The following is an 18702-nucleotide window of genomic DNA, read 5'->3' as shown; positions in this document are numbered from 1 at the left end:
CAGGGCTTTGAGGTTCATAAATATGGAATATTGTATGCCCATCCTCTAGGCTGCTTCTAGAATTTGTTTTCCACCAAGACTGACTTGTCTCTGGGGAGTCACATATTTTCTAGGTAGATCCTCACACCACAGCTGAATTTTCAACTCTTGCTGAAGTATTCTTTCTCACCCTGATGGTTAGTCCACATGCTGCAAGCCTTACAGCATCCCCCACTCCATCACAGGTGGGAGAAAGCCAGGCCACATTGCCATGGAGGAGAGCTCATGCATGCCTGAGCTCAGCCTCTAATCTCCACACACATACCTTCCAGAGGTAGAATTCAAAACCAAAAGATCACTCCTCATTCATCGACATGGCCAGTGATGTCCATTTGCAGGTGAGAGATGCATTTTCAGTGCCTCACATGAAGGATGGGACTCCAAGTAGCGTGACAGCAGAATCAAGCTCATCCTATTGTTCCCTCAGGATCCCCATTACGCAATGTATAGTATTCCCAAACAAAGTAAAATTTCCCCCAACCCTAACACTTAAAAAAATCAATCCATAGAGCATGAGCAGAATGTGGGACCCTACTCAGAGAAGCAGCGACACCAGAGATGGAGGCAGAGATGAGGACATGAAGAGATTGAGCAGCTGAGGACTCTAGACTCATGAAAAGAGAAAGGCTGTGTACTGGCAGCCAGGAGGCAGACTTGCAAAATGTGCCCTTTGGTTGTTTAAGTTATTATATATTCTTGAGTGTTTTTGTGTACATCCAAAAATAAAACAAAACAAAAAAACAGAGGGAATAGAAGCAAATACTGTTGAATGATAATGATCATTGCAATTAAAAGAAATATGATAGGATGAGTGTAAAACCAATGTTCTCCCATGTAAACTATCACTCAATTCACAATAAAAAACTTAAAAAAAAAATCAATCCATAAAACATTGCTTACTGGCTTTCCAAATCCCATCTTATCAAATTGGCATGCATCTTGTTCATGTACATGTTTTAATCACTAGAACAGTGTTTCCTAAACTTTTCCATTATCACAGTGAGCCCTCCTGTTCTCAGTAAGGCTTTTCTGATTTTTCCCCCTATCCTCATCTCTACCACATGTATCTGTTCATGTCTGATGACCTATCGCAGAACCACAGCCATTGTATTATCTAAATATTTTATCCACCTAAGTACTTTTTGGGGTGATTCACCATCATTGAGAATACATGCACAGTACAGCCTCAAATGTCAAATAACCAATGGCCAAATGGGTATTTATAGTGAGATGCTGAATTCAGGGCAAGAAGTAACATCTGGAGTCAAGGAAGTCTTCCCTGATCAGCCGGAAAGGAAGAATGGAAAGGGCTTTGTTACCTGTGGGCAGTGGTGTACTGGCAAATATTTAACAACCTGCCTAGAGTGGGGTGGGTAGGACTTGATTTGTAACCTTTGTCAATTTTGGTCATATGAAAATGTTCACCATGGCCGATTTCAAGCTACCATCTGACGTCCCTGAATGTAGAGTTTGGAGGAGACCTGCACAATCAGCTCTCATGGTCCTGTGAGAACCAGTTCTAGCATGCTGCCCAGAAGGAAGGCAGCAGAGGTGTGTGAGGCTGTAGAATAGAAGATGATGGTGCCAGTGAGGAGGCCTGGATGTTAGACAAAGAAGTTTGAAGAGTTTATGATAGTCTTACCTGGTAGGAGAGTATAGAGGACTGGAAGTTAATTTACCTAAACAATCAGCCGTAAGTTGAATGGTCAACCCATCAAATGCTGTCAGACAAATACCTTGAACTGGTCAAGGGCATTGAAAACAGTGATTTTACTGATGGAACCAGAGGTGGAGGAAAAGTCCAAGAAAATAAACACATTAAAAATGAGCATTGAAGAAGTGTAGGTGATGCTCAGAAAACTACAGAGAATGGAGTTGTGCTGACAGGCTCAAGGATAGCTCTGAGATGAAAAGCAAACATTGAAAATGTTGTCGGTAATCTGGTCAACTGGTCATTCAGCAAAAGGGTTGTTTGGTAAATAAGTTTTGCAAATTGATTTTTGACAAATTGGCTTGTTTTCTGGGAAGTGCGTCCTCCTAAAAGAAAGGCCCCGTGGGACTGATGATCTTTTCTGTAAACCTCCACCCAATTCACAAGAAAAATGAAAAAACCAAAAAAACATTCTATGATGTTTAAGGGCTGGGGAGGGAAAATTATTCACAGGCTTAGAGGGTAGGCATATGTTAACATGGGCAACAGGGCAGGCAATATACAAGAGGGAGGTTGGCAGAGGGCAGATGCCGGTAACGGGAGACACAGGGAGGAATGCCAGAGTTAAAGTGAATAGAGGTAAATACTGTTAACTGATGGTACATGGAGGGATTGCAATCATTGTAATTAAGCGAAGTAGGACTTGTTGAATGTAAAACTGATGACCTGCTCTATAAAGCTTCACTTGATTCACAAATGTAAAATTTAAAAACAGCAGCAACAACAAAACAGCAAATATAAATCCTTCTACCCCAGTTATTGGTGCTCATGCCTGTGGCTGCTTGCCGAGTAAGATAGATTGACCTCTCTTTTTCAGATTACAAATGCCCCAGAAGGAGGACTGTGGCTTTGTAATTCTCTCTGGTAACTTAGGAAGGCCTGAAGTTTGGCACCTGGGGGCAAGATAATTCCCCAGAAGAGCACATGTGTGGTCAGGGTATGAGGAAGAGCAAGGATGTCTACTTCCCACCAGGAATTAGTTCCAACATCAGCATCTTCTTCCAAGGCACATTCCCATTGCCCTCTACAACCCTGTTCCCCAGGTACAAACCACGGGAGAAGCTGAAGGTGAACTTTGGTACCCCTGAGTTCCTGGCCCCAGAAGTCGTCAACTACGAGTTTGTGTCATTTCCCACGGACATGTGGAGTGTGGGGGTCATCACCTACATGCTGTGAGTGTCCCAGAGGCCCGGCTCTCCAGCAGGGACAGGGCCATCTGGCTTAGTTTGAGTTCCTTCAGAAGCAATAAGAATTTGAGTGCAAGTCATTTATTTTTTGAGAGGCCTGGGAGTGACACCCAGAAACACCAATAAGAAGTGGGGGAGTAAGAGGAGAAGGGAAGACAGGCAGTAAAGGGCGTATTATTGACCATAGTGAGCAACTGGGGCTCAATCCTGCTGGGGAAGTCTAGGATCCAGGTAGAACACATTCACAATAACGGAGAAAGTCAGGGTACTTTTGTATCAGCTCTTGTTGGCTTCTATTTATGGACTGATCCTGGGAGGGGGAGCATAAAATTCCTGGCACCACTGGGTGGGAAAAGCTTCAGCTTGAGGGAAAGCCTTCCACAAAATAAATGCAAATGCTGGCAGTTACCGGGGACATGGGTCTCTGAAGATGTAAGTAGAGGAGACAAGCAGGACAGGACACTGTCTGCTACATCTTCTAACCTGGTTGTTTCTGGCCCTGCTCTCCCTGTTTTCTTGAGCTGAGGAAGTACAGTTATGCTGGGCTGATGGATTCATGTACAGACTAAACATCCTCTTCTCTTCACCTAAGGATTTCCCTTGGCTATTTCCTCAGACGCCCAACAAACACATGCTATGTATGCTTCCAGTCTTAGCATTTAACTGCCATCCTGTTTCCCTGAACTTTGTAAGTGTGTGCTTCATCAGGCCGGAAAGAGATGTGGCCCAAGGCCAGGCAGTTAAATTATGCAGCCCCTCTGCCTAAAACAGTCCATGTTCCATTGCCTGCCCCGAAGCCCAAGTAGTATCTGAGCCAGTCTGGCTGTCTCAGAGACATCATAAGCGATTTTTAAGTTAAATCAAGACATGCCTGATAATTGGACATATTGGGTTGGGCCCCAATTTACTCTCTGTTTCAGGGATGCAGAGAAAGGATGATAGAAAACTTATTCTAAATACCCTCCCTACCTGCAGAGTTCTATTCTTACACTGCTTTGTACAGAGCACAACTGTGGAGAAGTAAGGGAAATTATTTTCATTGAACTCTTGTTAAACACTGTAAGGTTCGCCTGTGTGCTGTCGATCGGATCAGGCTGACAAATGTGGTTTCCACCTACTGATGGTGTTTTCTCTCCTCTGTAGACTCAGTGGTTTGTCCCCATTTCTAGGGGAAACAGATGCAGAGACCATGAATTTCATCGTGAACTGTAGCTGGGATTTCGATGCGGACACCTTTGAAGGGTTGTCAGAGGAGGCCAAAGACTTTGTTTCCCGGCTGCTAGTCAAGGAGAAGAGGTACCCTTTGTCACTTGCCATGGAAATATGACCCCTGGTTTGGGTACTGTGAGTACTTTTGTCCCTATGGACTGGCTCTGTTTGGAGCCATAAAGGTAGCAGGGAAAAGACCAGAGGAAACTAACTCAAAAGCAATGGAGAGAATAATATTTAGAGTTTTAGACAAATGCACATTGACAAAATGGTCCAATTTCCAAGTGATCATTTTTTAATAGACCAGTGTTGAAATAAAGTTGAGGTACGTAGACATTCCACTGCACAGGATGGGGCAGTGTTTCATTCTCTTGTACACAGGGTCTCTATGAGTCTGAACTGACTAGACTGTACATAACAACAGCAACACACATGTGGATGCTATTGCCCAAGATAAACACTAGAAATATTTCTTAATGATGAAGGCCTACGCTGTCTTCAACAACTATACTGAGACCACATTGAGGGTTTTGATACTCAGCCAAAAGAATAACTGAAAAATCAGCACAGATAAGAAAAGACCCGGGTGGTGCATATGATTTGCACTCAACTGTTCATTCTGGTGTGGGATCTGTAGGATCAGCATTGGACTGTGAACCTAAGGTGATCAGTTCAAACCCACCAGCTGCTCCTCGGAAATCCTGTACAGGGTTGCTATGAGTCAGAAGCGAATTTGATGGCACTTAACAACAATGACAGCCACTCAGTGATGCTGTGTTAGGAAGGTCTGGCAATATACTTCAATAAGATCAAATGAAAACAGCCCATTGCCTTCCAGATGATTGTGTCTCATGGTGACCCCAGGTGTCACAGAACAGAGCTGCTTTAGAGAGATTTCTCAGCTGTAGTTTTGATGAGAACAGATTGCCAATCCTTTCTTTCGTGGCATCAGGGTGGGTTCGAACTATCAGTCTTCTTATTTATTTATTTTAAGAAAACATACTTCTTATTGTGAATTGGGAGAAGGTATACAAAGAAAATCGGTGTTCCCTTCAATAATCCGTGCACATTTTGTTTCATTTCATTGACTGTAATCTCCACAGTGTAGCCTCATGTATTCTACTTCTTTCCTGTTTCCCATCACCCTTACCCTTCTGAACTTTGTTCTGAAATAAATGCTTCCCTTTTTATGGTAGATTATTCTAAGGACTGCAAACCTCCCTGATATTATTGTTCACCGCATAGACCTGTCTATTGTTTGGCTGAAAATTTGAGCAATGTGGTGAGTTCAGCTCCAGACCTGAAGACTGGCTAAGGCCCATAGTCTTACTGTCTATCTGATCAGTAAGTCTGCCCTTTTTCTTACAGTCTTGAGTTTTGGTCTACGTTTCTCTCCCACTGAATCTAGGACCTTCTATTGTGATCCCTCTCAGAGCAGTTGGTAGTGGCAGCTGGGTACCATTTAGTGCTTCTGGCCTCAAGGTCATGGAGCCTGATGAACCATCAGCCTTTAGGTTGGTAGTTGAGCACAAGCTGGTGTGCCATTCGGGGACCTTAACATAAGATTATAGTCACTGAAAGGGAAGCACAGTGGCTCTGTATGATAAATACTCAACTGCAAACCATAAGGTTCAAGACCACCAGCTGCTCCATGGGAAAAAGATGAGACTTTCTGCTCCCACAAAGATTACAGATTTGGAAACCCTATACAGGACTGTTAGAATTGGCACCAACTTGACGGTACTTAACAACATCAATGGTAGTTGTTGGTGGTTATGTGCTGTGGAGTCGGTTTCAGCTCATAGTGACCCAGCACAAAGTTTCCGAGGCTGTAAATCTTTATGGGAGCAGAAAGCCTTATCTTTCTCCTGTGGAACCGCTAGTGGTTTCGAGGTTGTGAGATTAGCAGCTGGATTCACTGAAAACCCTACAGAGTACAGTTCTACACCGATACAAACTGCAACTGACTTGACAGCAGTGAGTTTGGAGTTTTTTGGTAATGAATGACCTAGGAATAAGGCCCACGAGTCGGGGTCTAAAGCCAGGTTATAATTCCCTGACTTTTTGGTTTTGTATCTTTCAGATAGGCAAATATTATGTGGGAGAGAAAAAATATTCCCAATTGAGATGAACAAACTGGTATTATTCTCTGGAGGAGAAATGAGCTTCAGTCCTTTCAAGTTGTCGAGTCATATTCCTTTAATTCTTTACCTCAATTGCAGTCTCAGCTGGCCTTCCTACTGCTTTGCCCAGCTCTCCAGTCCTTCCTGGGAGGTAGTGATTACTCACAGCTGTCTCCTCTTCTATAGAAGGCAGGGAACACTTTGCTGAAGACTTTCTTTAAGGAGCGGAATTTTAGACATGAGGTGTTCCCTTTTTGGTCTGTGGCACGAATCTGCCTAAATGATTAATCTGTTCCACTGACTCAGCTTCCTACCCAGTTGCTCAACTTCTGAATAAGCAGAAAAGGCAACCCCAACTAAGAGTCTCAACTACTGTTTGATTTCACAGCTGCAGAATGAGTGCCACACAGTGTCTGAAACACGAGTGGGTGAATACCTTGCCTGCTAAAGCTTCAAAATCCAAAGTTCGTCTCAAATCCCAGCTCTTGCTGCAGAAATACATGGCTCAGAGAAAATGGAAGGTATTTTTTTCTGTTGGTAAATTCTGCAGTTGTTTTCTTTGGGAAAGAATCGTAACTAAGTTTTTACTTAACGTTTTGATTTTAAATGGAAAGATTATTTAGGAAAACAAGAAAAAGAAAAACTACTTTGGGTAGTGCTGCCATAACCCAAGTTCCACAAGTGGGTAGCTTTGAAGAACTCATTCTTTACAGTTTGGTTGCTAGCAGTCCAATCAGGGCACCAGTGCTAGGGGAGGGTCGTTCCTTGTCAGTGTTCTTTGATATTCCTTGGTTTGCAGAGAATCATTACATGATGTCTGTTTTCTCCCTGTGTCTGTGTGTCCTTGGGTCTACTGGATAAGACACCAGAAGAGATTAGATATAGGACCCACCTTACACTGGTCTGGCTTCAGCAACATAATAAAAGAAAAACAGGTACAGGGTGAGGACAACATTATATATATATGTAAGGGGGACACAATTCAACCTATAACAGATGTCCTCATGTCAAAAGTTGTTGATTAAAGTTTGACTGTCATAAATGTGGCATTTGGTTGGTACTCTTCTGCAACTTAAAATGATACAAGGAACCTTGAGCATACATTCTCAAGGGCACTAGTACTCATGGAAGTAACCGCTTGTGGTTTGAGGCTGGTTCCTTCACATTTCAGAAATGGGGGTGAGAAAGCTCTATTAAGATTTAAAGCTTCTCAGTGTTGTTAACAACAGAACCCTTCATAACATGGACAAAAATCTTTTTTAAAAGCAACTGTCCTCCCCCCCGCAAAAAAAAGCAATTGTCCCCCTGGGGAAGTGGCTTTCCAACATTTTGATATTGACTCAAATCCTTAGTAATCAACAAAAAACACACTTTATCTGGGAAGCCAGTATGCCAGCATACATGTACACATGCATATGAAATAATATCGTCTCTGGTAGAGTACAATCCACTTTGATGTTTTCTATTCTCTGCCTTTGAGTTTCATTCATTAAATGAAAAACGTTCGTCACAACCCACCAATTTGATTTCATGGTCCACAATTTGAAAAATACGGCTCTAGAGTACTTTGTTTCTCATGTAAAAAGGGCAGGGTAACATATCTTTTCCTTTCATATTTATTCCATACATGCCCCTGAAAACCACACGGCTGTTCTATGGCCAGTATTCTGGGAATTTGCTTTTCCCTCTAAGTTACACAATTTTAAACAAACTCAAGTGGCTAGACTTGTCTCAGTTCTTTGCTCTTCTTAAAGAAATCTTTCTAAAAATTGTCTCTTTTTCCTCTCTCTCTCCTTACCTCAAGAAACATTTCTATGTGGTGACTGCTGCCAACAGGTTACGGAAATTTCCAACTTGTCCTTAATCTTCAACTCTGCTGCTTCAACGGGTTAAGAAGTTACTGAGAACAGTTGTGAAATGAAGAGATGGCTCACATTTTTTTAACAATCTGGTCTTTTACTATTAATTTATGATCTACTAGTAGTAATTCATTATTACATTGTATAATTCATGATTATAGTTAATTCCACTGATTTTATATGTATAAAAAAAAAAAGATTATGGCTGTGGCCTTTCTTGTGGTGACAAGTGATTGACAAGGAAGTGATCTAAGTTTTCCCCCTGCCTTTTATGATTGCTAAGTTTGAAATGCTGTGTTAACTTTTAAAGTATACCAACTTCTGGTGATAAGTACTTAAGTAGATAGGAAAGGTCCTGTTTTGTGTATGTCAAATTGAAATTCTAGACTTTATTCTGATTAAAGATCTCAGTAGATTATTCCACGGGGACATGTGATTCATCATTATTTTCTCCCATACAAACAATTCCTAGCAGTGTTTGCCAAACATCTTTGAATTCATGTTCCCTTTTGAGAATTAGCATTAAAAAATGTGCATCCTTTTTAAATTTTTTGTAATTTCAAACTATATCAAAGGCTGTGTCTAAAAAAGGTCAGAACAATGGAAGTGTTGATTGTGCTTTTTCAGGTCTACACACATCTCCAGCCTCAGCCCCCAGCCTGCCCGCCTTCTCTGATCCTCCTTCAAATATTTCAGATTTACCTGTCTTGTAAATCCGAAATATTTGAAAGGGTGATAAGAATGATGCATCTTTCTGAGAGAAACATGTAAGTGAGAGAAAAGAAAGAAAAACTAGAAAACATTTATTAGCTTAATATTGATAAACCTACATTTTATTAGAAAATCATGAAAAAATAAAGGAAAACTGCTCAGCAGTTCAAACCCACCAGCCGCTCCTTGGAAATCCTATGCAGGTTTGCTATGAGTCGGAACCAACTCGACAACACTTAACAGCAACAACTGCTTCAGGAAGATCATACCACTTCCATTGTTGTCATTTGACCGACTAGTAAATAGTTAATGTAATAGTGGTGGCTGTGGTACTTCCATACTGTTGAGTGGATTCTGGCTCACAGCTCCCCTGTGGTGCCATGTGATAAGCGCTGGACAGTGAACCACAAGGTCCAAAACAAGATCTGAAGTTCGAGTCTACCAACCACTCCCACAAAGATTTAAAGCCTCAGAAACTCTATATAGGGTCACTGTGAGTCGGAACCGACTTAACGACACTTAACAACAACAGCACATCTTTGTGGAAACAGAAAACCTCATCTTTTTTTCCTCAGAGCTGTTTTGTCTGTTCTGACTCACAGCAACCCTATATAGGGTTTCCAAGGCTGTAAATCTTTATGGGAGCAGAAAGCCTCATTCTTCTCCCATGAAGTGACTGGTAGATTTGAACTGCTGACCTTGTGATTAGCAGCCCACCTCATAACTACTGTTATCAGGGCTCCTCCCTTATTCATAAGGAGGTGTGCAGTTGTTGGATAAGGACTTGACCATAAGGTCCATTTGAACCATAAATTTGGCGGTTCAAACTCCCCAGCTGCTCCTCGGAAACCCTATATAGGGTCACTATGAGTTGGAATACAACAACAACATTATTCAAAAGTTAATAATAATTTTCATTTACTTCCAACCTGTTTGTGCTATCACCATTCCCTTCCAGAGTCAGCCATTTTAATTGGAGTTATTTACTTTAGGTTTTAATTAGACATGCAACAGTTTGATGGCCTTTCATGGTCTTTCTCCCACCCAGGATAAAGATGTGTTTTCTGGAAAGCAGACATGGGTATGGGAGGAGGCAGAAGGTGAGGAGGTCATCCTTTGTTAGGAAGCCAGATTTCAATAGTGGGAGCAAGTCTAGGCCAGTTAATGAATGGACAACAAAACAGATGACTACTGGAGAAAGCCCTGTCATGACAGCAATGATCATTTGGCAAAATGTTTGAATTTTCAAGTGTCAGTTATTTCTCTGAAGAGGTTTTTCAGGAGGACCTCCTGATAGAGCTAAACCAGTTCTTTGAGTGGACCCCAGGCAACACCATGTCTGTCCACGTAGAACTGCACTCAGTAAGGGTTTTAATGACTAGTGGTTTTTTCTAAAGTAAATCACCAGGCTTTTCTGCCAAGGTATCTTTTGGTAGACTTGAACTTCAGGTCTTTTGGTTAGCAGCCAAGCATGTTCAGCATTCATACCACTCAGTGACTCTCTCTAGAAGGAGTTAGGATATTTTGTAGTTCTATCTATATGGTGGCTTTTATCCTCTTTGGCACTTAAGATTTTTGGTGAATGCTACGGATTTTTTCCCTAGAAAAATGTAATTACTTTGATCTAAAATTACTTTGTCTAAAATACTATGTCTAAAAAAACATAGTATGAGCCATGTACATAATTTAGAATTTTCTTGAAGCTCCTCTAACAGAAACCAGTGAAATGAAATTATTTAACCCAATATATCAAATATATGAAAGGACTTCAAAAAGATCTTAGAAGATTTGAATTAAAAAACAATTGGCTTTTGCATTAAACTTTTTGAAGCTTCCTTGTATTACCACTTGAATATGTAATCAATATAAAATTATTGAGATTTTTAGATGATTTTTGATACAAAGTTTATAAAATCTGGTGTATATTTTATACTTAGAGCACATCTGAATTCAGTTGTAGCGTTTTCAGTGGACATCTATATTTAATTTTTTTAAAACTTTACTGTTGAAAAGTTTACTCATGTATTTAGGTTGTTCCAAACATTCTTAAAGGTTTTCCAATAGCTGAGTTAAGTATCCATTTTTACATTTAATTTAAATTCAGTTTAGCAGGTACACTAGCCATATTTTAAGTGCTTAATAGTCACCTGTGGCTAGGGACTTCTGCATTGGACAGGGAAATCTAGAAAGAATTCTATATCTAGCAAGCTCTAATTATTCCCCCCGCCCCCTGCATACTATTATTCTTTATAAGAGAAACATTTTCTTTCCAAAATACCTTTAAGGATATTTAGCTCAAGGTACATCAAAAGTAATGTGAACTTTAGGCTAATTGATCTGAAATGTAAGGGAGAACTTTTATAAAGCTTGAATTTTCTGATTTTTAAAAAATATCCTGTCTTAAGAGAATTAAAATTTAGCTAAAAAAATTTTTTTTAACTTCTTATTGTGAATTGGGTGAAGGTTTACAGAACTGATCAGTTTTACATTCAACAATTCATACACTTTTTTTTCATGTCATTGATTGCAATGCTCACAATGTAACATCACTTATCCCACTTTCTCCCCGTGTTTTCTGTTTCCATTCCTACTTCCTTCCTAATCCTCTGAACTTTGTCTTTGGATAAATGCTGCCCCTTTGATCTCAAATGGTTGATTATTCTAAGCAATTCATTCCTTTCTAGTGTCATTGTTCACCTTATAAAGCTGTCTATTGTTTGACTAAAAATTGAGCATTTGTAGATGCTCTAGACTGCAAGGTTGCTTTGAGCCACGAGGTCAGTGGTTCAAGCTCCCCAGCTGCTCCTCAGAAACTCTATACAGGGTCTCTATGGATTGGAACTGACTTAATGGCCCTTAACATCAACACATCAACATCAAGGCTACTAAGGACCACAGTCTCTGGGGTTCCTCCAGTCTCTATCTGAACAGTAAGCCTGGTATTTTTTATGGTTTTGAGTTTTGTTCCACATTTTTCTCACACTCTATCTAGGACCTTCTTATGTGATCCTTTTCAGGGCAATTGGGAGTGGTAGCTGGGCACCATCTAGTTCTTCTGATCTCAGGCTGGTGTTTGTGTGGTCCGTTAATCCATTGGACTAATTGTTTCCAAGTGTCTTCAATTTTCAGCAGTCTTGCTCTGAATGGGAAGAGACCAATAGTTTTGCCTTAGATGGCCACTCGTGATAGCTCAAAAGTTGGTATATTGATACTGTGCTGGTAACTGTTGCTAATGGAATTCTCCGTTTGAATGAACAGTCTTTGGAGACTGCTGGACAGAGAAACTCTAAGGGACAGTCAGGGCCCAATTTTTTCACCTATCCAATTGGCAAAAATAAAAAGTAGGTTAATATCTAGAGTTTGTGAAGGTATGGGGTGGGGGTGGGGGGATATGGCACTCTGTGTCACAATTTTATATAGCAATTCCAGTCCTAAAATTTTCTCTCTCACCAATGCTTGCAAAATGAGATTTATGCAAATTTTTTATTGTAGCACTTGTTGATAGCGGCCCAGTGGAAACAACCTCCACAGGTGAATCAGCATTGTTGTTGTTTGTTAAGTGCTGTTCAGTTGGTTCCAAATCATAAGAGCTTTTGCTGCACCCATATACACCCTCTCCTCACTTAACGACATGGTTATTTAGTTCCAAAGACCAGGTAGCCTGCAAAATAGTCATTATGTGAAAATGAAGGATGACCACATCCGATGACAAAATGGAGGATGATTACAACATAACATAACTGCTAAATTACATTATTAATAACTGCCAAACCACTGCCACCACTTATCTTTCAGTTTGGCATATTGTGGTGGTTTGCATGTGGCTGTGATACTGGAAACTTTGTCACTGGTATTTGAAATACCAGCAGGGTCATTCATGGTGGGCAGGTTTCAGTTTAAGAGTAAGACTAGGAAGAAGGATTACCCAGGGAAACTTTATGAATAATAGCAGGACATACACAGATGTAGTGCCAGAAGATGAAAATCTTATGAATGGCAGTGGAAATCATCAGATTTAGTGCTGGAAGTTGAGTCTCTTAAGTTGGAAGACACTCAAAATACAACTGGGGAAGAGCTGCCTCCTCAAAGTAGAGTTGACCATGATGACATGAGTGAGTAAAGCTTTCGGGACCTTAATTTGCTGATAGGGCACAACTCAAAGTGAGAAGCAGCTGCAAACATTCATTAATAATTGGAACGTGGAATGCACGAAGTATGAAGCTAGGAAAACTGGAAGTTGTCAAAAATGAAATGGAACACATATCTTTAGCATTAGTAAACTCAATGGATTGGTACTGGCTATTTTGAATCAGACAATCAAATGGTTAACTATGTGGGAGCAACAAATTGAAGAGGAATGACATCACATTTATCCTCACAAAGAGCAATTCCAGATCTTTCTTGAAGTACAGTGCAGTCTTTGATAAGGTAATATCCACACGCCTATAAGGATGGACTCAGCGTGGCAACAGTAGTGAGGTTGGCCCAGGATCAGGCAGTGATTCGTTCTGCTGTGCATAATAAGGTCGCTATAAGTCGATACCGACTCGATGGCATCTAACAATAACAACATAAGGAAGCCTAGTTAATAACACCACTATTATTCAAATTTATCCACTGACCATTAAAGCTGTTGGGTGCTGTTGAGTTGGTTCTGGTTCATAGAGATACTATAAAGGGTTTCTAAGGCTGTAAATTTTTATGGAAGCAGGAAGTCTCATTTTTCTCCTGTGGAGTAACTGTGGATTTGAACCGCCAACCCTGCAGTTAAAGCCCAACATGTAACTCACTATGCTACCAGGGCTCCTTATAAAGATAGGGATGATGAACCACTAAAGCTAATGATGATGAAATTGAAGGACTCTACCAATTTCTTCATTTGAAATTGATCATATAAGTAACAAAGATGTATTGCTAATTATTGGTGATTGGAATGCCAAAGTTGGGAGCAAAGAGGAAGAATCGGTAGTTGGTAAATATGACCTTAGTGATAGAAATGATGCTGGCAATCACATGACAGAATTTTATAAGACCAACGAGATTTCTTCATTGCAACTATATATATTTTTAACATAAAAGGTGACTATACATAATGAGTCCTGGTGTGGTGCCTTAGGATAAGCACTTGACCTCAAGGTTGCTTTGAACAAGGTCCGTGATTCAAACTCACCATCTGCTCCTTGGAAACCCCACACACAGTAGCTATGAGTCTGAACTGTCTCGACAGCACTTAACATTATTTACTGTTTTAATCTTCTAATGTACATGTGGTTTCATCTACATGTGCTGTGTTTTTTTTTTTGTTTTGTTTTTTCTGCAGCTAGTGTTTTAGTCACTGATTTTTTCAAATTTTCTGGTGTTTTAGCTACAGTACTGTGCTAAGTAGTATTTGTGAACCTATATCTTTAACTTTTTTTTTTTACTTTATTATACAAGGCAATCCTCAGAAACATTTCTGGGTATCATAATTCACCATTATAGAGGCCATGTTGTTAGAATAAATAAAATTATTAAAATGGCATAAGAGGTCAGACTATCCTGTTTTAAACATGTTATATTTAAAGAGCAAAAAGTTACCAGTTTGAGGACTAAGGTTCCCCTGACCAAAGCCATGGTACTTTCTGTAGCCTTATATGCATGTGAAATTTGGACAATAAGAAATACCGTAGAAGAATCGATGCATTTAAATTATGGTTTTGGAGAATATTTAAAGGATCATGGACTGTCACAGTCAGAATATTCCTTAGAAATCATCTTGTCTCTCATACTTTGGATATGTTGTCAGGAGGGACCATTCCCTGGAGAAAGACAACATTCTTGGCTAAGTGTAGGTTAACAAAAAAGAGGAAGACCCCAAGGATGGACTGGCAGTGACAGCGACAATGAGCTCAAGTGTGTGAGGACGGTATTCATTCAGTTGTGCACAGGGTCGCTATGAGCCAGAACTGACTTAATAGCACCTAACAAGCCAGATCACTGAGACAAGGCCAAGCCAAGTTCACATAAAACTCCTTTGTGATAGAAGTCTGAAAAGTAGGTGATGGTAATTCTTTTTATTAGTCTTCACTACAAAAAGTATTCTAAGAGTTGGCAATTCCTAACAGACACTTGTGTCTCAAATTTGTTGGGAGTGATTTAAGCAAGTTTGTCCAAAAGCCCCAGGGGGTTGTGGCTCTGTGGGTTAATGTGCTGGACTGCAAAGTCAGTTTGAACCACAAGGTTGGTGGTTCAAGCTCACTAGCTGCTCCTTAGAAACCCTATACAGGATCACGATGGGTTGGAACTGACTTTTAAGTGATGGCACAACATCATGAAGGCAAAGTCAGAAACAAATATTTTTTATATTTATTTTCATACTGTATATAAATAAGACTCAGACATTTCAGAGTGACCAGAATCCCACCTTAATAGTATAGTCTAAAAGTGAATGTGCTTAATTTTACATGGTAATGAGTGAATTGCTTTTGATCCAAAGCTAGAAATAGAATTCTTGGAACCAAATAAAAACAAATTAAACATTAAGAGAGAAAAAGAATCACTTAGCCATTTAGATCAAAGTAGTAATTAAAGCTACCATTTAGTAAATACATGAGAGTTACTCAACAAGTATTGCTATAAAATCATAGAAACCTTTATTAAACAAAAACATCAGAATGTGAAGATGTGGTTTCTCAACAAACTCTCCATTTAGGTCTATTTACTTCTCAAGTGGTGTTTCTATCCCTGTAGCCCTTTCCTGGTGTGACATTGTGGGGTAATGGGTTGGACTGCAAAATTGGGTTTGAATCACAAGGTTGTTAGTTCAAGCTCACCAGCCACTTAGAAACTGTATAGTGTTGCTATGGGTTGGAACCGACTCGATGGCACTTAACAATAATGCTTCCCTGAAGAATTCTGCATTCTTCAATTTATACCACATCAAAAGAGCATTTTCAGAACCCTTGAGGGACTTTGTTTTCCTTTTCAATGTTCCTTTGAGTTTTGGGACCAAAAAGAAGCTTGAAGGGGCAAGATCCGGGCTGTAGAATGAATGGGGTAAGGTTTCCCAATGAAATTCTCTTAAGACAGTCCTTGCTACCCTCAAAGAATAAGCAGGTGCACTGTCGTGATGGAAAAGTAATTTTTGAGTGTAAATTCTGACCTTTTTCTCACCAATGCAGTTTTCAATTTTCTTAAAGCTTATGTTAAGAGGTGGGGCTTGATGGCGGATAGGGTAGAAGGTGCAGTGAAGTTAGCCATCAGCAATACCACAGAATACCAGGTGAAGAGGGTTCAGGCAAAGCTCCAAAACTCTGAACCACATAGGTACGAATATTTTAAAAGTTTAGGGGCTTATAGCTAGTGGAACTTGTAGCAGAAGTAAGAAATCACGTATTTTTTAATCTGCAGGGCTCCATGGCCCGGAGCCAACAATTTGGGCAAGATCAAGTGGAGGAACAGACCCACCGCGGAATAACATCACGGGAACCTCAGAGCAAAAGTAGGCAATACACTTGTCGGTTTTACTTTGCTGTGATTTTTTTCTTTTTGGTATCTGTTCATTGGCCCTCCCCTCCCCACTATTTGTGCACCTCCATTCTGGTGACTAGAGGGGGAGCCTGAGCAAGTGAGCACCCCCGACCCCCATCACTGGTGGATTCTTCTGCCACACAAGTGAACAGATATTCTCAGCCCAGGAGCCGGCCCTGAACTGTTTTTTAATAGCGAAAAGTCCAGAACAAGGGGTGTGGAGAGGGAAAAGAGTATTTAAAAATAAAACAGGCTGAAAATTAAATTAAAACCTGAGGTACACCATAACAACTAACAGTGGTATGGTGAAATTTATCAGGCGGCTTAGAAGGCAAGACTTGAAAGAGGACATTAATGTCATACGCATATTAGGCTACAGATTCTTTTTCTTCTTCTCCTCTCCCTTTTCTGCAATTATAGACTATAGTATCCAGTCTAGTTTTTTGTTATTATTGTTCTTTTTGTTTTTGGTGTTTTTTTTGCTGTTGCTGTTTTATGCTCCCCCTTTTACTTTTAGGGGACTCTTTCTCTACCTGTATTACCCAAAAAGAGACAGCAACTGCTGCAATATGGCCAAGCTACAATAACACTCTATAAAACACCAAAATCCAGGCAAGAACCAATACAATTGCCATATACCAGGGAGACAGACAACACCTGTGAAAATTACTCTGAGTTAGGCAGTAAGAAGAGTGAAAAGGGAGGCCCATATCCTCATCACATCTACCTGAAGGCAATCAGAAAGCATGCAAAATACCAAAACATACACTCAATTAAGTATTAAGGCCACAGATAAACACTAAACATGTCCAAGAAGCAAAAGCAGATGACCAATTAGCATATGTCCAGAAACATGATAAAATATCTGAGACAAATGACCTAGAGGTAGACTTGGACTCCATTCTGGAAGGAGGGCAGGCCTTGGAAATGCCTGAGAAGGAATTCAGAAAAATGATTATAAAATGTTTCAAAACACTTTACAATGGAGTTGAGAAAAATAAGTCAGGAAAACGCTATAGGGAACAATCAAATAAGATAGAGAGATACAGCATTGGAAACAATTCAAAACCTACAGAAAGAGGTCCAAACGATCAATAATAGAATATCAGAAATAGACAATACTCTGAAAGGGCAAAGGAGTAGAATTGAAGAGATGGAAGGTAGAACTAGTGTGCTGGAAGACAAATCTCTCAATACCACTAAAATAGAAGAGCAAACAGAAAGGATTAAAAAATATGAAGAAGGTCTAAGATTCATGTCGGACAACATGAAGAGGAATAACGTAAGAATAATCGGCATTCCAGAACAGGAAGACTCACACAAGTCGACGGAGTTGAAGAACTGCTGGAAGAAAATTTCTCTAACATACTGAAAGTGAAAAGATAAACATTTAAGAAGCTCAACAAACCCCAGGAAGGATAGACCCCAAAAGAAAATCATAATTAAACTCTCTAAAATCAAAGATAAGGACAGAATCCTGAAAGCAGCTAGGGAAAAGAAAAGTATTACATACAAAGGCAATCAAGTCAGATTAAGCTCGATTCTCTCAGCAGAAACCATGCAAGCAAGAAGGCAATGGGGAGACATATATAAAACCCTGAAAGAAAATAAGTGTCAACCAAGAATCCTTTATCTAGCAAAGCTATCAATCAAATACAATGGTGTAATTAAAACATTCCAGAATAAACAAAAGCTAAGGGATTTTACTAAAGCCAACCCTGCACTACAAAACATCCTAAAGGGAGTTCTGTGGACTGAGAACCAACAAGAGCACACAACAACCAGAGATTGATATACATGGCTGCACCTCCCAGAACTAAATCGACAGATGGAAGAGTAAAGAACAAAACTATAAGAACAAACTCAAAGAATCTGGGAGGTCAGTCTATGATCAAAACAATTACAGTGTGGAAGAAGGTAAACACATAGGAGCAGAGATCCAGATGGTCAGGTAGATCACAGGATAAAACTGACTGCACTAAATGTAGGGAAAAGCCAATGGAATATAAGGTAACCTCAAAGAAAATTAACACTACACAACATACCAAGAAAATGAACATCCAAGAACATGGAAATACTAAAACTATGAGGAAACTTACAAGAAAGAACACAAAAAAACTTATGTTAAATCTGTTTGCCCTGTGGTCCTTCCAGAAAATCTATCAAGATGACCTTCTGAGCTGATGTATGCCTCATATGTGACTCAGCAGAGCCCCTTAGAAGCCATTGTTTTGAATGGATCTTTTTGAAGGCCTTAACTAGAATCTCAGCAGCAACACTTTTTGACTTAACTCTTGTTATTACCTTTATTTCTCACAGTGTAAACAATACTTCCATTTTAAATATGAAGAAAC

General features: G+C 39.9%; 1 protein-coding gene across 1 annotated transcript in view; it reads left to right on the top strand.

The window, feature by feature from the left end:
• MYLK3 (myosin light chain kinase 3) overlaps positions 1 to 8133 on the top strand; it is a 33692-nt gene extending 25559 nt beyond the window's left edge. Inside the window, exons 10-13 of the mRNA XM_006872576.1 lie at positions 2794 to 2922; positions 4081 to 4233; positions 6658 to 6790; positions 8074 to 8133. Of these exons, the coding sequence (XP_006872638.1) occupies positions 2794 to 2922; positions 4081 to 4233; positions 6658 to 6790; positions 8074 to 8133 (475 nt within the window). The remainder of the gene's footprint in view (positions 1 to 2793; positions 2923 to 4080; positions 4234 to 6657; positions 6791 to 8073) is intronic.
• The last annotated feature ends 10569 nt before the right edge of the window (positions 8134 to 18702 follow it).

Source organism: Chrysochloris asiatica, unplaced genomic scaffold (assembly GCF_000296735.1).
Source record: "Chrysochloris asiatica unplaced genomic scaffold, ChrAsi1.0 scaffold00204, whole genome shotgun sequence".
Classification (NCBI taxonomy): domain Eukaryota; kingdom Metazoa; phylum Chordata; class Mammalia; order Afrosoricida; family Chrysochloridae; genus Chrysochloris; species Chrysochloris asiatica.
Note: the sequence above shows the minus strand (reverse complement) of the source record. Positions and strands in the feature narration are given on the sequence as shown.